The sequence below is a fragment of the Strongyloides ratti genome (genome assembly GCF_001040885.1).
Source record: "Strongyloides ratti genome assembly S_ratti_ED321, chromosome : 2".
Classification (NCBI taxonomy): Eukaryota; Metazoa; Nematoda; class Chromadorea; order Rhabditida; family Strongyloididae; genus Strongyloides; species Strongyloides ratti.
The window spans coordinates 10,650,654-10,676,255 of NC_037308.1; the positions used below are offsets into that span (position 1 = coordinate 10,650,654).

General features: G+C 22.9%; 4 protein-coding genes across 4 annotated transcripts; 2 read left to right on the plus strand and 2 right to left on the minus strand.

The window, feature by feature from the left end:
* Positions 1 to 2,323: 2,323 nt before the first annotated feature.
* Positions 2,324 to 10,560, plus strand: SRAE_2000340800 (MIP14095p; the record flags this gene model as incomplete). Its single annotated transcript, XM_024654598.1, has 11 exons — positions 2,324 to 2,457; positions 3,729 to 3,866; positions 4,233 to 4,342; positions 4,528 to 4,887; positions 5,340 to 5,465; positions 5,616 to 5,738; positions 5,807 to 6,268; positions 6,363 to 6,608; positions 6,800 to 6,973; positions 7,053 to 7,898; positions 8,330 to 10,560. 11 exons carry the CDS (start codon positions 2,324 to 2,326, stop codon positions 10,558 to 10,560), a joined length of 4,950 nt encoding a protein of 1,649 aa, XP_024507953.1.
* A 454-nt stretch (positions 10,561 to 11,014) lies between these two features.
* On the minus strand, positions 11,015 to 12,851 carry SRAE_2000340900 (Hypothetical protein; the record flags this gene model as incomplete). The annotated part of the gene is made up of 2 exons (XM_024654599.1): positions 11,015 to 12,332; positions 12,370 to 12,851. 2 exons carry the CDS (start codon positions 12,849 to 12,851, stop codon positions 11,015 to 11,017), a joined length of 1,800 nt encoding a protein of 599 aa, XP_024507954.1.
* A 5,891-nt stretch (positions 12,852 to 18,742) lies between these two features.
* Positions 18,743 to 23,252, plus strand: SRAE_2000341000 (Protein patched homolog 1; the record flags this gene model as incomplete). Its single annotated transcript, XM_024654600.1, has 3 exons — positions 18,743 to 18,808; positions 19,164 to 23,042; positions 23,091 to 23,252. 3 exons carry the CDS (start codon positions 18,743 to 18,745, stop codon positions 23,250 to 23,252), a joined length of 4,107 nt encoding a protein of 1,368 aa, XP_024507955.1.
* A 312-nt stretch (positions 23,253 to 23,564) lies between these two features.
* SRAE_2000341100 (Microprocessor complex subunit DGCR8) lies at positions 23,565 to 25,379 on the minus strand (the record flags this gene model as incomplete). Its single annotated transcript, XM_024654601.1, has 1 exon — positions 23,565 to 25,379. The coding sequence occupies one exon, from the start codon at positions 25,377 to 25,379 to the stop codon at positions 23,565 to 23,567; it is 1,815 nt and encodes a 604-aa protein (XP_024507956.1).
* Positions 25,380 to 25,602: the final 223 nt, after the last annotated feature.

A 25,602-nucleotide genomic window follows, 5' to 3' on the forward strand; every position in this document is an offset into this window, starting at 1 on the left:
AGTTTTAAATTATACAATATAAAATTTATGAGTAGTGATAGTATTTAATATATAATATTTAACTTTTGAAAAGGTCAAGATCAATTTTATCATATTATTAATATTATTTTATACTAATAAAATATTTAATAGATATGATATGAATAAAAAAAAAAGTAAATTTTTAGAAGATATAATAACAATATAATATAGATTATATTAATAATTCAACTATAAAAAGTTATCAAACTTGTATATCTATTTTGTTTTTATTATTTATACAAATTTTAACTATTAATAATCAAATTTTTTTTAAACATTTATTATTTTGAAACTACCTTATTTTTACATTAATATATCCATAACTTTTTTTAAATAGAAATGAATAAAAGAAAGCTATTATTATTATGGTATTGTAGTATTACCATAAATTGTTACCCATATCTAATGATTGTAAAGAATTAATAATGATACTATTTTTGGTATTTGATATTTTTAAGATAAAATATTAGTTAAAAGAATAAAATTAAAATATATGTATCTATTTGACTATGTTATTTGATCTACTTAATTAGCATAGTAATTTATTATTTTTAAAATATTTTATGGTTGTTTAATTAATTGAAACCTCAATTTTATAGTATATTTTTCAAATAAAAGCTTTGTCTTCTTCTTAATCATTCATGAAATTAACATATATAAATAAATAAACTTGTCCCTTGACTCTTAACATATTTAAAAATGATATTAATCAAAGAAGTTTAGTAAAGACAATTTGTTGAAAAAATACTAATAATATTTATTGTAAATTTTTTTGCTTTATAATTAAGAAATTAATACACAATATATATATATATATATAATTTAATATATATTTATAAATTTTTTTTAGGTATCCATCTTTAATTTCCATCGTTAAAAGACAATTGTACGTGAATTATTAATATGCCATTAACAATTAATTTTAATACATAAATGTCTGGTTGATATAATATGATAAATAATATTTATTTTATTATAAAAGAATTCATAAAATGTTTTTATAATAATTAATAAAATAGTTTAAAATATTTTTTTTTTATAATTAAATAAAGATAGTTAGTATTTGTAATGAGATTACTAATATTTTTCCATATCATTAAACTGTCTTGTAGAAGGAAATACCAATAAAAATTATATAATAGCTCTTTTGATAAATAATAGGTATATACCAAAAAAAAAAAACTTCCAACTGTTATATTACCTTGTTATATTATACTTGATTCTTGTATCTTTTTGATATTAAGATATCTTTATCATTTACCTATAAATTTATTTCATTATACAAAATATTCAATTTTCACATATCAATTTTATTTTTCACCTTCAAATATAATGATGTGAAAAAAAAATTGTCCTTTGTCATCAAAAAGTTGTACCTTTATTTTATATATATTTATTAAAGAATAAAAAATAATTATAAATTTGGTAAATGAAGTTGGCACCAACCTGGGAGAGTATAAAAAGTTTAAAGTATTGTTATAATTAATATTAACAAATATTATATACGATATTTTGTATTATATTTTTACAATAATAAAATGCCATTTTTAAATAATCCTTATCTTAACATATTATTTTAAATTTAGGATTATAAAATTGACATGCTTTAATAATTTGAAATGTACATATATCACAATCTTAAGTTGTTAAACATCAATTCTTTTAAACTTTTACTACACCATATATATATATATATATATAGTATGAGAGGCGTGCCCATGTTTCTGGGGTTACTTTTGCTGTTATATTAATCTACAAAGAACTTACAACAGACATTTTACTATTTTTATTTAACTATATTCATGTTTAGAATTTATTATAAAATAATAATAGAATTTACATGGGGTTAATCTTAAGGACCATTTATTAAATATGAACTCTTTAAATATGTTTTCTTTTGTTTAATAAAAGTTTGATATTTTTATGTTAGAAATATTCTATCATTACAAAAAGACATTATAAATTTTTCAAAGAATAGCATTTCCTTCTAATTAACGATCTACTTTAATATTTCTTTTTGTTTTTTTTTTGACAAAAATTATTTCATTTTATATATATATATATAATTAGATATATTATACTTTTCAGCAATTTGAATGATTTATTCTCTAAAGTGACCAGAATTTACTTATCTTTGAAGGAAAAAATTTTAAAAAGTTATATAAAATTTTTATTTAAAAATAAAATCAACTATTGAAAAAAGATTATCAGTATTATTAATTTTTACAAAGAAAAAGTATTATTATACCAGTATCATATTCCTAATTATTAATTAAGATTCTTATTTCTATTGGCTTTTAACATGAAACTTCTACTTTTACATTTGTTTGATCTTCTCAAAAGTCTCTTTATTTTATTCTTTATACTAATTTCCATATGTCCAATTTATGGTAATGTTGAGATAAATGTTGAAGTTGATCAATTAAGAATAGGAGAGTAAGTTTTTTTTTTTTTAAGATAAAAAAAATCTAATTAAAATTTATTGCTTTTGAAAAATTTTTTTGTTTATATATCTATATAATTTTTGTTTTATTATATTGTGAATATATTATGTGATTTTAAAAGAATATACAATAATTTTGATTGATATTTTAACAATAAATATCTTTTGAGTAATATTTGTTGAAAAGACATAGTTAAATTTTTATTACTTTAATGACTTGAATCATATAAAAAAAATGTGAATAATGTATCATGTTATGAAAGTAAATAAAATAACACATATCATCCTTTTTAAATATGTGAACCTTACATCATATGGTTCCTATTGTAGATCTTATTACCACCTTGAAGTATCATTATGAGTAATAACTTTTATCAACAAACATTAACAATATAATATAACTTTATTAATAGATTATACAAAATTTTATTTAAAGAACGGAAAGTACATGAAGGATTACAATACCACTTTAATTGAGTGATTAATCTTTCTTATATTTTTACTACCTTTCACTTTTAATAGTTAAAGTTTTTAAAATTATGAGTAAACTTTTCTTTTGAAGTAAGTATCATTTTAAACTACATTATGACTTTAAAATTTATTTAATAATTATTATTCAAACATTAAATATTACACAAAAAAAAATTATTTCATTTGTAATTTTCTTCTTTTTTTTTTAATATATAAATCATTCTTTTCAATGCACACTTGACACATAATGTTTCATAGTTTTATCCTTCTAATTATAAAAAAAAAATATCTATTGACAAGGAGGATAATAATTATATATTGATATTTTCTTTTAATCTAATCACATTAGCCATATGCTTATTAAAGGATAAAAAGGATATTACACAACAGGTAGTACTATTAGTAATTTTATTTTTAAATCTATTATAATTTCTTTTATATTATAATATAATAGATCATTATTTATTAACTTGACACATACCATAATTTATCCTCAAACAATATATAATCAAGATTAATGTATTAAAATATTCTTTTTATAAAAAAGAAAAAAAAAATATTATATTAAAAAATTAATTTATACATAAAATAAAAGAAAAATAAAATAACTTTTACTTAAAAGATTTAAATAAAATACATTTATTTATCATTTTTAAGATTGGGAATTAGAAGTTTGTATAAGGATTAAAAGAAAATATCAAAAATAATCTTAAAATTAATTTTTCCTAATATTTTAAAATAATTTTATAATTTCTTTTTTTTTATTATCTAAACTTTTCTTTTTTTTTTCCAGTGCAAATGTTTGCCCATTTGAGGAGACGGAAATTGTTACTGTTAAAGAACCTTGTGTTAAAACATATACAAAATATATAAGAAAAAGAAAACCAAACTGTAATGGTCCAAAAGTTAGTTGTATAATTAGAGAACCAAAGTGAGTTAATCTTTTAATTTAACAATAAAAATATATACATATTTAACAAAGTTAAGTAGATTTAAAAGTAATTTTTAATAAGTACATGCTTTTTATAATAAACCAACTGTATAATTTTATAGATGGCATTGATTAATTTTACTAAAAATAGTTGAAATGATTTATTATGGCAAATTTATTGTATTAAAAAAAAAAAAGTCATCGGCATATGATTGATTAAAAGAACAAAAATTGTACTTAGTAATAATATTAATGATTGAGTCATAAAGTTGTTTAATACAATGAAACATTAAATAAATGCCGATGCCAATGTATAAAAAAAAAATTTGACAAAAAAATTAATGTATTTTTTTTTTTTATTTTTAGAACTGTTTATTATCAAACTTTTAAAAAAGTCAATCGTACAAGAAGGCATACGGTAGTTAAATGTTGTGATGGAATGATACAAAAACCTGGTTTTCCGGGGTGTGTAAAAGGTATGTTATTTGTGTAATTTATATATTCTTATCAGTTTAATTGATATGACTACTATAATAAATGTCAATTAAGTAGTTTAATATTTCTTGATTTATTATATTTCCTTAATTTGATAATCTTTTAATATTATTTACACAAGATTTTTATCTTTTAATAAATAATATTTATTATTTTTTTTTTTTAGCTGAGTGTTCTTCTGACTTGTGCCATAATGGTGGAACTTGCCTCAAAAATATTGGTATTGATGGTAAAATTTGTGAGTGTATGGAGGGATTTACAGGAGTTTATTGTCAATATGATGTTAATGAATGTTTAGCAGAGGGAAGATTTTGTCAACATGAGTGTGTCAATACAATTGGTGGATTTTACTGTAGATGTCATTATGGTTATCAATTATCAACAGATAACAAAACATGTATAGATATAAATGAATGTGAAATAGAAAATGGTGGTTGTGAGGGTCGTTGTATTAATTTAAAAGGAAATTATCGTTGTGAATGCCCAGGAGATAAAAAATTAGCTGGTGATGGTAGGAGATGTGTTGGTAGGTTACTTAATGATAACAATACAACATATTACTATTTATCTTTTTCTAATAAATTAAGAGAATTAATTATTTTATTAACTATTAGTTAAACAATTGCTTAGAAGTATTAGGCACTTCAAAAGATAGCTATACAATTTCATTAAAACTTCTTAATATGAAAAATTAAACAATAGATAACATACAATTAAGAGAATAGTATTTAATTCCGTACAAGAAAAGTATCATTACTCTTCTTTATTTACAGATTCTTTCAATTCTTTTAACAAAACACTTCAAAGGGAGAAACTTTTTTTTTTTCTAATAAGAAAAATTTTTTTTAATGACTTTATTTATTTAATTAATATAGGGATATAATGAAAGTAAAAAAAAAATTTGTTTTTTAATTTAATTTAAATATATAAAGAAATATAATAATTAGAATATTAATTAATAAAAACATCTATTTATAGATAATAACAGCTGTTCTATTGATAATGGTGGATGTAGTCAAATTTGTGAAGAAAAAGATAACCAATTTTATAGGTGCCGTTGTAGACAAGGATATGAACTTAGTGAAGATAAAAGGCATTGTCATCGTAAGTACCATTATTATTCTTTTTTTTTTTTTAATTTATAAACCTAATAATTATTTTTTCATGTTTTTAATTTAATTAATTAAACATGAACAAATAATATACTATCTTTATTATATATATTATAATACTTTTTTTTTTATCTTTTTTTAGCAATAGATCCATGTAAATATAATAAAAGTGGTTGTCAACATCATTGTGTTAATCATAATGGTCAAGCAAGGTGTCAATGTTATCCTGGATTTAGATTAGATAAAGATTTAAAATCATGTATAGGTAATTAGAATAAATAGAAAGAGAGAGAAAAAAAAAATATTTTTTTTTGTAATAATTTATATTTTTAGATATTGATGAATGTTCTGATTTTAAAAATGGAGGTTGTGAACAGATATGTGTTAACGTTTATGGAACTTATACATGTAAATGTCATAAAGGTTATAAATTAATGGATGATGGAAGGTCATGTCAGGTAAAAGAAAGTGGTTGCCTTATTGGAAATGGTGGTTGTCAACATGAATGTTATGATCAAATGGATGGAGAAATTATATGTGGTTGTAGAGATGGATATGAACTTCAAAAGGATGGTAAAAGTTGTAAAGGTAATTCTTCCTATTCTAATTCCTATTTATATGATTATGCTTTTGTAACTAATGCTTCTCCTTTTTTAACTAATTGTTATGAGCCTAAACTTGAAAATGATGTTGAAGGTTGTCATAAATTGTGCATGAATCCTGTAACAAAAGAAGTTGTCTGCAAGTGTAGACATGGATTTCAAACTAATCAAAGAAATCGCCATGTTTGTGAGGGTACATATTACTTTTTTTTGTTGTTGCTTTTGTTTTTTTTTTTACCATAAATTATTGTTTAAATATTATTTATACTATTTTTTTTATCATTTAGATATTAACGAATGTTCAAAAGATAATGGTGGTTGTGATCAAATATGTAAAAATACAATGGGATCTTTTATATGTGAGTGTAATGAAGGTTATCAACTTGACAAAGACTCTAAAAATTGTTATGATATTAATGAGTGTCTAATTGATAATGGTAATTGTTCTCAAATATGTAAAAATACTGAGGGAGGATATTTTTGTGATTGTATTGGAGGTTATACTCTTGGAGAGGATGGTAAAACATGTTTCGGTAAGTTTTAGAAAATTAAAAAAAATATAATTAGAAATATAAAATGTATAGATGATAAAAATTCATTCCGTACATTGGCATTATCTTTAAATTCACTTCAAAGTAAGTGGTTATTTTTTAATATAATAGATATTGCTTTTTTGCATAAGTATTGTATTTTTTTTTGTGTTTGTTAATATTTTTATATTTAGATAATTTATTATTGCCATTACGTACCAATGTTCCTGAATATTATGATGATGATGGAAATTTTTACCAGTTAATTGATAAAAATAATAAATATATTGATGGGGTTAGAAATTATGAAATTTATCCTATGAAAATGGGAAAATTAAGAAGTTTGCATGGTAAAGTAACTACTAAAGGTGTGTGCATGATTAAATTATAATTATTGCTTTTGCCTGCTAATGAAAAATTTTTAATTAATAAATAATTTTTTTTTAGCATTCAAAAAAGGACATTTTGGACCAGATAATCAATTTACATGTAATGATTGTCAAAATGGTGCTCCATGTAGAAGTGATTTACCCAATCCTTCATGTGAATGTTTACCTGGTTTTGAAGATATTTTATGTAATGCTACCTGTGCAGCTGGTACATATGGTCTTGGTTGTGCTTTTTCATGTGATTGTGGTGGTGGTCCATGCCATCATATAACAGGAGAATGTGAATATATTAATGATGATTGTAAAGATGGTTTCTATGGACCACAATGTAATTTGACATGTCGTATGACATGCCCAAATAATAAATGTGATAAAGTATTTGGAGATTGTATTTGTCCAGCAGGTTACTATTCTGAAAAATGTGATAAACCTTGTACTTCATTTACTTATGGAAAAAATTGTCGTCATACCTGTAAATGTTCTAAAATAGGAACAGAAATTTATGATATTCGTAATGGAAAATGTAAATGTAAGATGGGATATTATGGAAAATATTGTGAAAATGAATGTCCTATTGGAAGTTATGGACATGGATGTTCAGATAAATGTAACTGTAAACATGGTTGCGATAAAGAAACAGGAAAATGTTTAAAAAAATGTCCTCCAGGAAAACATGGAGCAAATTGTGATGAATCATGTCCTAAAGGAATGTTTGGATTAAATTGTAGTAATAAGTGTAGTTGTAAAAATGGAGCACTTTGTAACCCAGTTGATGGCTCATGTGATTGCCAACCAGGATTCTATTCTGCTTCATGTTCAGAAACTTGTCCTATTTCACGTTGGGGTAAAGATTGCATGAATATTTGTAATTGTCAAAATGGTGGAAAATGTGATCCTGCTACTGGTAAGATTTTTTTAAAAATATTAAAAATAATTTTTGGTACTTTTCATTTTTACTGACCACCAAATTTAACATATAAATGGTGATTAATAATTGATAAAATTTGAATAAAAAAAACACTTTTGCTAAAAGCAATAGATAACTTTTAAAATAATTGTAAAAAATTTGACTATTATCATTGATAAAAGTAAGACTAGCAACTTATTTAAGTAATAGCATAATAGTGAAAAACATGAGGGAATCGATATTTGAATTAATTAATTCTTTTTATAAAAAACTTTTTTAACACTTCATTGTTAAAAAATGTTTTCCTATTTACATTTCTTATCTTATTTTTAAAAATATTACTTACTTTTTTATCATGATAGAAAGTAAAAATGAAAAGTAAAAAAAATTTTCTTAAAATTTGAATTTAAAACTTTATATATTTTAAGGTGAATGTACTTGTCCATCTGGATATACTGGAGAAACATGTTCAGTACCATGTCCTAGAGGATATTATGGAGAAGGTTGCCTACAAGAATGTAATTGTGGAATAAAAAAAAGTTTTTTTAGTTCACTTTTTGGATCATTTGATAATGATTGTGATATCTATGATGGGTCATGTATTTGTGCACCAGGATTTAAAAGTAAAAAAGGTTGTGATGAGGTATGTGATGAAGGAACATTTGGAGCAGGATGTAAAGGAATCTGTAACTGTAATAATAATGGTAAATGTAATCCAAAAACTGGAGCATGTGAATGTAATCCAGGATGGAGGGGAAAAAATTGTAACAAACCTTGTATTGATGGATTTTTTGGAATTAAATGTCAAGAACGTTGTAATTGTGGAAGTGATGAAGATTTTGATTCAGATATTGTAATGCTTTCTAAATGTAATCATGTAACAGGACAATGCCAATGTCCACCTGGATTTTTATTACCTGATTGTAGAACTCCTTGTCCTCCAAATAGATGGGGAAGTGGTTGTAAAGAAAAATGCCAATGTGTTAATGGTGATTGTGATAGGATTACGGGTGCTTGTACTTGTTTTTCTGGATTTATGGGAAAATATTGTGATAAGAAATGTCCATCATTAATGTATGGACCAAATTGTCAGAATCATTGTCTTTGTCTTAATAATTCTACATGTAACAGTGTAACTGGTGAATGTGAATGCAGTGAAGGAACAACTGGAAATTCTTGTGAATTCAGTTGTCCATTTGGAACGTATTCAAAAAATTGTGAAAAATCTTGTGATTGTATGAATGGTGCTTCATGTGACCCCAAGACTGGAGAATGTTTATGTTTAGATGGTTGGACAGGAGAACGTTGTGATAGTGTATGTGGTAAAAATACATTTGGAAAAAATTGTTCACAAGCTTGTACATGTGTTCATGGAGATTGTGATCCAATTTCTGGACACTGTACTTGTAAACCTGGATGGAGGGGAAAAAATTGTAATAAACCATGTTTAAATGGTTATTATGGAAAACATTGTTCACAACCTTGTAGATGTCCAGGACAGAATTCTTGTGATCATATAACAGGAAGTTGTAATTCATGCTCTAAAGGATATACTGGTGAGAGTTGTAGTCAACTTTGTAAACCCAATTATTATGGACAAAATTGTTCTACAAAATGTGAATGTGGTCCAAATGCTGAATGCGATAGAATAACAGGAGCATGTTATTGTAGAGCTGGATTTATGGGAACAAATTGTACACAAGGTTGTGTTCCACAAATTAATTTTGGAGCCGATTGTCAAGGTTTATGTCAATGTGAAAATCAAGGTCTTTGTAATCCTATTGATGGATCATGTACTTGCTTACCAGGTTTTTATGGAGCAAGATGTGAATTAAAATGTCCTGATAACAGATGGGGAGAAGAATGTAATAATATCTGTGATTGTGAAAATGGAACTTGTAATAAAATAACTGGAAATTGCCAATGTGAACCTGGTTTTCATGGTGTTCGTTGTGACATTCCTTGTACTGACAATAAATATGGTATTGGATGTAAAGAAGAATGTCAATGTCAAAACCATGGAAAATGCAACAGAGAAACAGGAAATTGTAAATGTTTACCAGGGTTTTATGGAAAATATTGTCAAGAAGTTTGCCCAAAAGGAAAATATGGCATTGATTGCAGTTTTGATTGCGAATGTCATGGTGCAGATAACACTTGTGATGCTGTATCTGGATGTTGCATGTGTTCAAATGGAAGATATGGTAACCGTTGTCAATTTACTTGTCCTGAAGGAATGTTTGGTTGGCAATGTAGTCAATTTTGTGATTGTAAAATGGGTCAATGTGATCCAATAAATGGGCAATGTCATTGTGATATTGGATGGAAAGGAGAAAATTGTGATAAAAAATGTGAGAATAATACTTATGGTCCAAATTGTAGGTTATCTTGTGATTGTGGAGATTTCGGTTGTAATCATATTACTGGAGAATGTCAATGTCCTCCTGGAAAAACAGGAAAGCAATGTACTGAAGAGTGTGAACATGGTACATATGGTGAAAATTGTAAGAATCATTGCAAATGTTTTAATGGTGCTAAATGTAACAATAAAACTGGAAAATGTATTTGTGCTATTGGTTTCCTAGGCCCTACATGCCAAGATGAATACATTGATCCAGAAAGTGTAGCTAGTAGAGGAGATTTGCCAGAAAGATTATAAAATTTATTGAAACCCTGTGTAAACAATTATATTCTAATTTTCTGGAAACATTTTTTTTTATTTTTTTTTAAATTGTACTATAAATTTATTAATAAAAAATTTTTTTAATTATCCAATTTTTACAATATAAATATTTGTTATTTAAAGTTTTAAAATTTAAATTAATATTTAAAATTAATAAAAATAAATAAGTTTTGTTGCATGATTATTCCAACAAAGAATAAAAAACAAACTATTAGAACATTAAAAGTAAAAAATATTTATTAGCAAAAAATTAAAGAATTATTAATTTTTAATTTTAATCTATAATTTAAACATTAAAAAAAGTTTGGTTCAAAAAAATAATTATTTTTTTATTAAATTTATTAATTTATATAAAATACTTGTAATAAATATTGTGTATAGGAATGTAATTTTTAAATAATTTATGTATAACTTAACATTTTTTTTAATTTCATTTATTTTTATCTTTAAAAATCTTATAAATATATTTTGTCAAAAATATATGCTTAACTGGAAGACTAAAAAAGCATAAAAGCATCCATAAGGCTAATATACTCCATATCCAAATCCATACACCAACATCTGTTTCTAATTCAGTAAATTCTTGATTATAGTTGTCTTCTTTAATGTTTAAAAACTTTTTCCATAAATGACCATTGTTACTTTTTTCTGTATATAAACTGTAATCATTTCTCATACTATTATTAATATAATTAAATTTTACTTTAGAAATATTACTAAATTCAAATAATAAAAAAGATTTAAATGTCATTTCTTCACTTTCATTTTCCATTTTCTTTTCCTTTTCAAGTGTCTTATATAAAACTTTTGCATTAATAATTTTTGAAAAATCAATTTTTCCTGTTTTGTTTATATCTCCACATAAATAATTTGCAAGATATGACGGAGTGTTGAAAATATCATTTGTAGCATTTTCAAAATTTGAATTAACATAAACATTTATGACATGTTTTCCATTTATTTCAATTGAAAGTGAATTATTGATACTTCTTAAATGTTGATCATAGTTTTGCTTTAAAAAATTTGGAATGTAATGACAATCTTCAGGGAAAAATTGTAATGATCTAGGTTCCCTTAATTGTTTAAATATTCGTGTAATAAAAGTTTTATATATTTGAAAATATTGATCATATATATTTAAATATACTACTTTTATTATAAAATTACGCTTTAATTTAGTAATATCTATCATAATATGAATATAATTATTTGGATTTCTTTTTAAAACACAATTTGATGGGTGAGTACTTATATTTTGGTTTATGTCAACTGAACATAATAAATTTTCTGAAAAGTTTTTATTTACAAGAAATAATAAAATTTTTTTATGTTTATTGCTAAGCATAAGTTTAAGATCAACGTTTTTTTTGTTATTTGATTCTAAATAAAAAATTTCATTTGTAGCATGCAAAAAATACGGTTGTTCAAAGTTATTATCAATGTTTGAAACTTCAAATATATTTCGAAATTTATTTTTTTCTTCATTAAGTAACTTATCATGATTACTATCCATTTTTTCAAAAATACTATAATTTGAATTTATGGCATCAGAGCAACGACAAACATATCCTTTATCAGAAAAAGATGTGTTTTTTAAATTTGTAATATATGTTATACATGTGTAATCTCGAAACTTTTTTGAATCATCAGCATTAATAATACACAAAATTGATAGTTTTTCCTCAAAAGCTGAATCAAAATCATCAATCTTCATTTTTTTTTCTTTATTTATTTGAAATAAAAATGGCCTAAAAAAAACATTAATGTTTTAAATTTAATACTTACGGAATAAAAAAACGAGATTTGATGTTAATAATAATTTCATTCTTTTTTGGCATATTTTTTAAATGGAAAACGATATTTTCAATTAGATATGGACCTGCACGTTTCGACAAAACGTCAAGAAAATTTTTTTCTGGTTCATAAGCATCAGTAAGCTTTATATATTCTTCTTCTTCTTCTTCTTGTGTTTTTATTAATTTAATTTTTTTTGTAATTTTTTTATAAAAAAAACCAGATTTTTTATCAATTTCAAGATCATAAATGTTAAAACGAGCAAGATGAACATGTGTTGATTCTATGCTAAATATATTACGAATTTTTGCGTTAATTTCAATTGAAAAATAACTACTATAATTATGTATGTCATTTATAAATCCAGTAATTCTAAAAAATTGAGATGTTGGTTTAATAAATTGTGGTTCTTCTTTCTTAAAACAAAATATCGACTGAGTCAACAATAAAAGATTTATAAAAAAATATTTCATAATATGAATAATGATTCATTATAAAAAATTTGTTTCTTTTTATATAAAAAATATTTGAATAATTAGATGTTTTTATTAAAATAATTGCATATAATTATTTTCTAATTTTGTAAATTTTAAAATGATACATTTTTTATGAAGATAAACATATAAATCCATACATAATAATAATAAATAAACAATTTTTTAAGCAAAAAAAAAACTATTATTTCCTACTTTTATACTTAACAATATTTGAAAAAAAAACAATAAATAGAAATATTATTATAATCTGAAACTTTTATTATATTGTAAATTAGTCGAAAAACACTCAATGCATATTCTGAATTTTTACAATTCATAATTTTAATAATCAGTGTTACGATTAAAAGAAAAAATATGATATATTTTTAAAATTGGTTTATGTTTCTATTCTAAAATTATTAAATTTAGAAAAATAAATAAAAAGAATATTAACCTTAATGTTGAATCATATAATTTATTGTTAAAATATTTGAAATTCTAGAAAAATATATATATAAATTGTCAAATGTCAATCATCAAATTAAAAATTTGTTTGACAAAATTCTTAATCTCAACAACAACTTTAATTTATTACTGTTAAGATTATTTATTATAGATGATTTTTACAATTAAAATATATTGGTATTATTTTTTGTTAGCGTATGATAAATTTTACATGAGATATAGAAATGTTGAAAAAATTAAATATTTAGAAAGAATTTCCGTTTTTTTTTGTTATGTCTTGTTTCAAAATAAAAATAATAACAAGCAAATTTTTGAGATCAACTTTTAATAATTAGTTTATATAAATTGTGTATGTTAAAATTTATTTTATATCTCCAGCAGTTATTAAGATATAAAAAATGATGGCAATAATTTAAGTGCGTAAAAATACTAGTCAACTTATTTCAAAAACAATTAAATTATTTAAGAAATTTTCAATGTATTCTATATCTTAAAAGTCAAAAAAAATTCAGTACATTTAAGTTTATTGTTCTAGGAGCTCAACTATTTAAGTTTTAAGTTTTTTTTCCAAAATTTTTTCAAGATACACTTTTAATGATATTTTGAATTAAAAGAATCTTATGATAAGACGACTATGCTAAAACAAATTGTCGCAAAAATTTCATTTAAAATAGTTATTTCTATTTGAATATTTTTAATTGCATTTTAGAAGTTGAATTTTTTCAAAAAATAATTTCAAACTTTTGTTCTTTAACTTTGATTCACCACAACTTTCGAAGTTTTGTTTTTGATATTGTTATGATTATATTAGAAATTCATTATTTTTCAAAGACTATCTGATAACTTTATTTTAATTTTAAACTTTAAAAAAATTAATTTTTTTCATAAAAAGTAAACTTTATATAACAGTACTTTAAAAATTTTCTACATTTTATCATGTTTTATTTAAATTTCTGCTTAAAAAAACAAACAATTACTATAAATATTTTTATAAATGTTAATAAAATTATAAATAATATAATGTTCAATTAAATATTTATTGTAAGTAATGTAGCAAAAGTCAAAATTTAAATGCATGAAAAATTATCAAATTAATATTAGTTGAAATATTTTTTTATCTGAAACTTTGACATTATATTACTATTATTATAAATTATTAAAGATGAAAACAAGACTATTTAATAAGTAGTACACACAGTATTAAACTTATATCTAATATGAAGTTTTTTTTTTAACTTTATAAATGTATGTCAAAGCAATAAATAGATAAGACAATTATTAAAAAAATTATAATTAAAAAATTGAAATAACATTTGACATAAACTTTTTTCTCTCAAATTAATCTTTAAAGTATGATAGTATATTTTTCATATAATTTTTTTTAATTAATGTTTATGCTAATATTTGTTGCCATTTGAAATATTAGATACTACTTTTTTTTCTATTAATTTCATTATTTTGAAATGTTATAACATGAGTAATAGATTGTTTTTAATTTTTTAATACTTTTTCTTTCAATAAAATATAATAAATATTATAAATCTTTCTAATTATTAGTATAACAATTATACCTAAAATTTTTAAAAATAAGATTTTTTTTTAAACTTTATTATAATTAATGGGGTTACCATTTGATTTATTTATTTTATATAATCGTATTATTTTAATTTTTAACTTTAAAATAATATCTATACACAAAAATATTTTTTTTAATGTTCATTATGTTTAATTATATAAATAGTTCAATTTTTCGCTAACATAATGATGTATTTTTATAATATTAATTTTTAAATGTTTTATTTTATAAAAAAGTTTTCTACTAAGTTTTTTAGGTGTACTTAAATTATATAACAATATAATATAATATTTGTTATTTACAATATTTTAAAATTACAACATTTTGTCATTAGATCAAGAAAATATTATATTTAATTGCAAATTGATGTTTGTCATTGAAATTATTTTATTCACAAAAAAAAATTTCATATTTGGATCAAAAATTAAGTTTATACATATTTGTTAAATCTGGAAATTAAATTTTAACTAAGATAATCTATCTATTGGTTAATGATACATTGACAATTAATATTAGTTCTAACAATTATTATCAAATTTATTTTTAAGAAATTATTTCTAAAAAATATTTAATATTTTTTTTGTGAATAATTTTATTATAAATTAGATATAATTTTTTGTTTACCATTTGATAATCTTTTTATATCGTATGTATTATTTACAATAATTTTTGTGTTAACAAAAATTTTTATATCTAACAGTTTTTGTTATTATTATATTTACCATAAAAAAAAGGTTTTTAAATCAAATTAGGTTTTTCTTTTTTTAAAACTTAAATTTTATTTATCTAAGAATTGTTAAATTATTATTTGTTGTTTAAAATTTTATATTTTGTTTATTAATAAGTACCTTAGATTCACCTTAAAAAAATATATATATTTTTTTTAATTTGATATAACATTTTGTAATAAAATGTTATTAATAATATCATATAAATCTCTTGATTGTAACATTTAATATGAAAAAATTATTTTTCATCCTATTAGAGATACAATTCTCTTTATAATCAAACAATCATAACATGTTTAAATTATTATTTTATTTATTAAATATTCAAACAATTGTTACAGTAAATTTACTCTTTTAGTTAAAAAAAATATTTTGAAAAGTGATTAAACAAATTAATATAATCAAAATATTGAAATCAAGAATTGTTAATATTACATAATAAAAAATAATATAGTAAATTAAAAAGTTAAAAGAAACTACAATAAAGTAAAGAAAACCACTAAAACAAATTAAAAATGTATATATATATTTTTTTTGATTTAAAATATTAATTATATTTTACAGTAAAAAATAATTTAATAAAATATTTAATACTTTTTTTTTTTCTAGTTAATTTGTAAGGAAAAAAAAAGTAGATATATAATTATATGATATTAAATATAACATTAATAAGAAAAAAAACTATTGTAGTGAAAAATTTTTTAAATATCATAAAATAGTTTACATTTCATGACAATTTAATAAAGCACGCTTTTAAACAAAATCATATATATACAATCATACCATTTTATTTCTATAATTTATTTTTCACATGAAGATACCATAATTGTTTATACTTGACAAAATTATAATGATAAAACAATTTAACTAGACTAATATATATATATATAAATATATATATATCTATATATCTACAAATATATTATTTGATTTTTATCTTCTATAATAATAGTTTCAAGTGTCACAGACAGGTAATATGTATCAATTTTTGTATCAGAAAAATTCTTTCCAATTATAAGAAAAATAAGATGTGATGGAGTACAAAACATAGATAAAATTATAAATATCTAATATTATAACCCGATACCAAAATAATCATTTTACAGTGACCTTCACTGTAAAATAGTATGATACATTTTTGTTATTATTAATAAATATTAACAAAGTAAATTTAAAAAATTGTTTTTTTTTAACTTTTTATTTCTACAATTATTATTAAAAATTGAAAATCAAAAAAAAAAAAAAACAAATTGATAGATTACTTATACTATATATATGAATAATATAATATAATTAAACAATGCTATTTTATTAATTTATTTAATTACCTTATTCCATTTAAATATATAACTTTTAAATTTATTATTTATAATTTTTAGTATTATTAAAACGTTAAACAATTGACCAGTATATTATTCTTAAAAAACAACAATCTCAAAACCAGCTTTATGTGATAATTAAAATGTTTTTACACTTTTTTTTTGCATAATTAAAATATTTAGCACATGTATTATTATTAATAATCTAGGAATAAAAAAAATTTCTTAACAACAATAGATTAACTTAATTTTTTTTTCAGAAATAATATACTGCTAGATCATTAATCACAGAAAAGTATTGTTTTAAAAATTGTTCAAAACATCACTAAATATAAATTTTTTTTTAGATATTTTACAATATTTTAATAAATATTTATATGTTATTTTGGATGACAGTTTCATAATAAAATATACTTCTTTGAATATAAGTATTTATATAAAAATATTTTTTTTCAAGATTATAATTTAATATTATTAGAAACTATTATTAATTAACTATTTATATTATTTTTTTTTTAAGATTAAGAAAGTTAAGAATTTTGCAAAAAAAAAGGATAAATTTAAATCAAAAAAGTAATTAAAAATTTAATTAAAATAAAACTAATCACAAAAGATTTCCGCCTAGATACTTTATTTCACATGACTCATTATAACACTATGTACTGCACTGGGAATGTCATAACTAGGTCGTTCCTACATTACCAAACGTCATCTAAACATATTCGCATACGATCACCATAAATTCATTTATTTCTTCCACAAAATTACCAATAATTTTTCAATCTACTTTATTATACATATTCTATGTATGACTTTTTAATTTTTATTATATTTTATTTAATTAAATAATATAACATTATTTACCAAATCATGATCGTTAAATAATATATGCCAATGGCTACTTTAAGTTTGAAAATCACAGTTCAAAAATTATAAAAAAAAAAATTCTTTTTTCAATCATCATTAAGTACTTTTATATATTATTTGTTGTCCATTTTATATAAATATATAATAATATGCGCAGGCATATTTATATTACTACAAAATCATCCTCTCTATTTTTATTATTCATCACCAATATTACCTTCAAAAATTTCTTCTTTTGTAAAGTTGTCATGAAAAATGAGAAAGTATTGATAATGATATTGGCTTGTGAAATAAAATATTAAAAAGTATATTCTTTATTATATTTTATAAAAATACAATATATAAGAATAATTTATAATTATGTATTTTTTTTAGAATATCTTAATTATAACAAAATATTTATATATATAAAATAAAAATATTTTTAAATCAAGTCTTTTAAATTTTATTATCCCTCTCTTTTTAATATCTCTTTTTAATCTAAAAATATTTTTAAAACTTTTATTTCTATTTATTTTCTGTAAAAGTAATTGATTGTATAAATCTCTATTAAAAAAAAAAAATTATATCTTTTTCACTTTTTTCTACTATTTATGTCTTTTTTTTTCTCACTGAAATAAACACTACAAAATACATTTTTAATAGACTACCTTTATTATTATGTGTATAAAATTTATAGTTTGTTGAAACATACTTTATTGTCTTTTTTTAATTACATTTTTAAAAATTGTCAAATATTTAATTATATTTTATTTCTAGGTTTTTAACTTACAATCAAATTATTCTAAATCATTTTTCATCCGTCTTTTTTATTATTTTTAACATATTTTTTTTTGAATTAAGGAGGAGCCGGCCATATTTATTATAATTATTTAATATTTAATAATATTTTAATATTTTATAACATTATATTATTAATTATATTTAATAATTATGAAAGTTCAACCTGAAGATGGATTAGCACCTGTTGCAGAAGATAAAACTAATTTTGTTTTTAAAGTATGTTATTTTATTGGTTTATATTTTTTATTTTAATAAAATATGGATTAAGGGGTTTCATGATTTTATGGATTTTATCCATTTTAAAATTCATACAAAATAATATAATATTAATTGAGCCATTTTATACATATAATAATATTATAAGTGTTTAATTTTGTACTTTGTATTCATATATAATAATGCATCAATTCCCTTTTTAACATTTTACATTACCGTTTAGAAAAGAGTTGTTTTATATAATAAATTACATTAAATTAGGTTACCAGAACCGGTAGTGTTTAATAATAACTGCCTCAGTACTTTTTAATATTAACTCTAATAATATCATTCTAATTTTAATCTTTAAATTTAGTCTTTGAATCGTTTCTTGATAGGACACTCCGACACCGACAATTATTCTGAAAAATGGAAGGAAGAATTTTCATACTATCCCTCTTGGTTTGATGCTGATTTATCCCTACAACTTATAAATGCGGGTAGAGCTAAAGGAAATACTATTGCTTTATATGCTAGATCATTTTTTCAATTAGTTCTTTATAAAATGGGAAGTTTTATACAACGAAATCCTGTAAAAATTTTATGTTTCGGTTTCCTGTTATTTACTTGTTTTATGGGTGGATTAAAAAATGTCACTATTGAAACAGATATTGTTAAATTATGGGTTTCTCAAGGTGGTAGATTAGATGAAGAATTAAATTTTTTATCAAGAGTTCAACATGAAGCATCTAAAATTGTTGTAAGAAATAAAAAATCTACCGAAAAATTGAATGAAGTTTTAAAAAATAATAATATTAGTAATGTTTTATCATCAATATCATTATCAAATAATTCTATAAAACCATTTGTTGTTAAAAAAAAAGAACATTCCTCCTCAGCACCAGAAATTCCTAAAGGTAATGGTTTAGGTGGTGGTTTTCAGGTTGTCATTCAAACACCAGAAATTAAGGGTGAAAATGCTTTAACAAAAGAAGGTTTATTAAAACATGTAGAATTGATGAAAGAAATAGCACAATATAAAGTTGAAATGTATGGTGAATCATGGACATTAGCTGATATTTGTTTTAAAACTCCAGCACCAAGTTTTCCTCCAGGACCTCTTAGTGGTGCACTTTCAACATTACTTGAAAAAATTATTCCATGTATTTGGATTACACCTATTGATTGTTTTTGGGATGGATCAAAACCATTAGGACCTTTTCCAGAATTAAATTTAGGAGATGATATTTCATCTTTTATAACATCACTTCCAAAAGGTAATATAACATGGAAAAATTTAGATCCAACAGCTGTAATTAAAGAAGTTGAAAATTTATTTGATCTTGGAGGTATTGGAAGTCTTTTTGAAAGAGCAGGTATTGACAAAGCATATCTTGATCGTCCTTGTATTGATCCACTAGATCATGAATGTCCAAAACAATCACCAAATTATTTTGATAAATGTAAAGCATTAGAAAAATTTAATGCATGGAATAATGATAAACCAATTGATGAAAAAGTAATATTAGAACCAGAAATTTTTGTTAAATCCAATGGTTCTGATGTAAACAATATATTTTCTGGATTAATTGGAAGAAAAAAAAGGGAAACTACTACTAATGAGAGTGAGACTGAAGAGAAAGTTGTTAATCCAGAAAATAAAACTTCTAAATCTCGTGATGATGACTATTATACATATGATACTGATGACGATGAAAAAGAGGCTGCTGAGAAAGCAAAAGTTAAGAAAAACAAAGACACAGAATGTCAAACATATTCTAAAAGTTTATTAAAATGGATGAATTATAATAAAGATAAATGGAGTCTTTTTCTTTCACCTGAAGAAATGCCAAAATATCCTGATTATGGAAAACTTATGACAGGTGGTTGTTATGGTTTTGGAAAAAAAATTATGAAATGGCCGGAAGATTTAATTATTGGTGGTATTGAGAGAGATGAACATAATAATATTAAAAAAGCTGAAGCTTTTCAATCAGTATTTTTAGTTTCTGGAGCACATGATGTATGGTTACGTTATCGTGATAAAAAAACTGATGTTAAACCTAATCTTGATCATTCTATTTGGACTAGAGGAGTTGCTAATGAAATTGTACAAGCATGGCAAAGAAATTTTACCCAAAATTTGTATAAACATCCTTTAAATATTAAAACAAATACAAAACGTGTCTTCCATCCACTTGCTTCAACATCAATTGCTGATATGTTAGAAGAATTTTCAGAATTTAAATTTTCTATGATTATTATTGGATACCTTCTTATGGTTATTTATGCTGGTTTTGCTCAATATGATTGGGATGGATTTTGGTTTTCTCACAAATCTACTGCTGCAATCTCATTTTTGGGTGTACTTATTATTACTTATTCTTCAATAGCCGGTTTAGGTTTAGCAACATATTTTGGAGTTCAATTTAATGCTGCAACAACGCAAATTGTACCATTTCTAACGTTAGGTTTAGGTGTTGATGATATGTTTTTACTTCTTCATAATTATAATAATTTATTAAAAGTTTCAAGAAATAATGAAATTGGACTTTTAATGAAAGAAACTGGAATGTCTATATTTATTACTTCTACAAATAATATTTTAGCTTTCCTTTCAGGAACAATTCTTCCTATTCCTGCTCTTCGCTCTTTCTGTGCTCAATCAGGAATTTTACTTACTTTCAATTTAATTACTATTACCTTCTTTTTCCCAGCAATTATAACTCTTGATCTCAGGCGAAGAAAGCAAGGATTTCGTGATTTTTCAATATTTTTTCCATGTCTTAAAAAAGATGCTGAAAAAAATGTAAAAAAAGATTTTGAATATTTTGATAGTCATAAAACACATAAAGATGATGTTCATGTTAGTTTAAATCATGATGCTCCAATATATACATTGGTAGGATTATTAGAAAAAATATATCTTCCATTTTTAATAACAAGAACAGCTAAAGTAATTATTATTACAATAACTATAATTTTAATTTCTCTTGGAATTTATGGTTTAAGTAACTCAACATTAGGTTTAGAATTGTCTGATGTTTTACCAGAACACACTGCACCAGCACAATTCTTAAAAGCAAGAGAACAATATTTTTCATTTTATCCAATGTTTATTGTTCTTAAAGGACCAAATATTGATTTTCCAAATCAACAAACAAAAATTGAAGCATTACGTCAAGATATAGCAAAATCTAATTTTGTTATTAAACAAGATGGTCAACCATCAGAACCATATTGGATGTCAATGATGCAAACATGGTTAAGAGCTCTTCAAGAACAATTAGATGAAGCAATAAAAAAAGGATCAATTGATAAGGAGACTGGAGCTATAAAAAAAGGAATAAAATTAGAAAATGACATTTATATTGCTCGTAAAATGATATGTTCATATGGTACTAAATTTAATTGTACAGGAAGAATTGGTTCAGTAAAATTAATAGATGATAGTAATATAATTAATCCTGAAGGATTTTATAATTATCTTACAGCTTGGTATCATGCTGATAATATGATGTATTATGTATCACAAGCAGCTTTCTATCCAACTCCACCTCCATGGAATTTTATGGATAGACAAGATAAAGTTATTCCACCAGCTAGATCATTATCATACTCACAAATTCCATTTTATATGACTGGTCTTATTGATACACCACCAATTGTAAAAATGATTAGAGAAGTAAGAGGTATATGTGAAAATTATACTGATCAAGGATTACCAAACTTTCCATCTGGAATTGCATTTACCTTTTGGGAACAATATCTTCATCTTAGATGGCATCTATTTTTAGCTATATGTACAATTGCAGGATGCGTTTTTGTCGTAGTTTCTGTTATTATTTTTAATCCATGGGCTGCAACAATGGTTATGTTGATTGTTGTATCTATGTGCATAGAGTTAGCTGGTTTTATGGGTATTTTTGGTATTAAACTTAATCCTGTATCTGCTGTAACATTAATTACTGCAGTTGGAATTGGTGTAGAATTTACAGCTCATGTTGTCTTAGCATTTTTAACATCATTAGGAACTAGAAATGATCGAATGGTTTCATGTATGAGGCATATGTTTATTCCTGTTATGCATGGAGCTCTTTCGACCCTCCTTGGTATTATTATGTTAGCATTTTCAGAGTTTGAGTTTGTCGTTAAATATTTCTTTGTTGTCTTAACAGCCTTAATTCTTATTGGTATTTTTAATGGTCTGGCTATGTTACCAGTTATGTTATATTATATTGGACCCCCATCAGAGGTATATTTTAACATTTATTTAATTTAAAAAAAAAAAAAACTTTTTTAGATAATATCAATGGATGGATCAGATAGATTAATAATACCTGAATCTTTTATAAAAAGAGGACGAAAAACACAAGTTGCCTCTTTGCAAATTCCTTTAAATAAAGAGTCAAGACTTGATAATGAAATGTCAGAGTTTAAAGAAATAAAAACAAACATTTCATAAATAAAGTAGTATTTTTTTTATATCAAATATCTTAATATGTAATATAAAATATGTCAAATTATATTTTATCTGTTAAAAATTATATCCATGATTTTAAATATGTCGAAATAAATGGTAAATTTAAATATTATATGTAAAAATAAATTATCAAAAATTGATTAAAAAAAGTTAATTGTTTTAATGTATAGAATTTTATTTATGTAAAATATTTTACATCAAAGTAACTGAAAAATAAATTATTTGTAGTTAATGAACATTTCATTTGTTTTTAGTGTCAATCTAAATTTTTTTATTTTTATATCCTAATATAATTTATAAAGCATTCTTCCATAGTGAAGTTGGATCTTCCATTTCTTTTTTTCTACTTGCTTTAGCAGCTATATCAGGATATAAAATTGGTCTTTTAATATCATTTATATGTTGTTCTATACAATCTTGACTAAATTCACAATAAAACTTTTTGTGATGCTCTTTTAATGCATTAAGAACTCTAAGATTTGGTTCATAACTATGTTTCATTTTAGCTTTACTTTCTTCCATAAATTCAGAAGCCATTTTAATAACATTTTTTTGTGCTGATAATTTTGCTTCTTTATTAGATTGACTTTTTGTTCCATAAATTTCAATAATTTCACCCCATGTAGTACATTCAGGATGAAGAAGTTTAATAAATTTTTGTGCAGCTACTTGTTTGCCTTCTTTCTTATTTTTGCATTCATAATCAACAGCCAAATTGCCAAATGATAAAGAAAATATATGTCTTCCATGGGAAGTTGTCTGACAATCACTTTGAAGTTTAAAAGTTCCAGCATTTGGATGATTTCTAATAGCAATTTGAAGAATGGCATTTGGTGTTAACTGACCAGATTTTTCACAAAGATCAGCTAACTTTGCATGTTCAAGATCAATTGATTTAAAGAATTGAATTATATCACTTTCTTCTATAGACTTACCTCCAATAGCTTTGCATGTTCCATTGTCATCAAATGTTAAATCTTCTAAAAAAAGTTTAACAGAATTGACTCCGGCGGCAAGTTTAGCTTCACGTTTACTTTTGCCTTTTCCTTTACCAATAAAAATTTGTTCTTCATCTCTATAAACTCTTGTTTCAATTTTACCTAATTTTTCTATTATTCTTTCATTATTAATAATATTTCTTTTTACTATTTCATTAATTATTAAATAACAACTACAATGAAAAACATATGCATCAAAATCAAATTGATCTTCAGAATAAAGAACTTTTGTTTTCATTGATCTTTGAACATATTCATGTAATATATTTGTTGAACTTTTTCCAACTGGATTAAATTGAACTGTTCTTGCTTTTTTACCATAAGTTCCTGGACATTCGATATTAATTAAATGACCATTAGAAGGAAAACCACTTTTTGGTTTACAAGGAAAATGATCTGGTATTTCTTCTTCCTCAATTTCATCATCTTCTGCATTAAAATAATCAGCAAACTTCCTTTTTCTTTCTGATTTGGGCATATTTTTATCAATTTTAGTTATATATTTTGTTTCATACTCAAAAAGTGAAGTAGAATAATTTTTTAACTCTTCAGGTGAAATAACTTCATATTCAGATATGTCTGTAAGTTTTCCACTTTCTTGTTTTAGTTTAATTTTTTCTAAATGTTTTTTTTGCTCTAAACATGGTATGGAAGCTAATGGCGTATCATGATGCCTAGCTGATCCATCTTTTAATTCAAAAGGTTTGGAATACGTTACAACACGTGTACCAAGGTGAAGATAGACAAAATGTCCAGAATCGTGAGCTATCGCTTTCCAACCTTCCGGAAGATTTTTAGTACGAGTAGAAACGCAATTTGTAATGAAATTTTTAGGAATTTTTATAGGTGGCGCATATGGTTTTACCTCATTGTTAGGAATAAAAAAAGTTTCATTGTTTGGATGTTTAATGGTTATTTCAGTATTTTTATTTTTTTCTTTTAATAAATCTTTTTTGTCCATAGCAATGTCCACTAAACTATCATCACTATCCTGTGATTCTACAGATGATGTTTTATTTTGTTCCTTGATATATAATGGTTCATTGGAAAACGGACAAATTTCAGGCGGTGGTGGAGGTGGAATGTCCTTGTCAAATTGCGACATATCCATAATAGATTGATAATAAAAATAACTATACTTATCAAAAATTTGCAGATAACAAGATTAACCGAATATCTGAAATTCGCTTATGCTTAGTACCCGTAAATTTAAGATAAGTTTATAAAACAATATTTGACAAAATACTTTTGCATAAATATTACTAAAATACAGTTTATATAATAGTGGAAATATATTACTTCATATTATGCTTCTCGTATGGATTTGTCAAAAA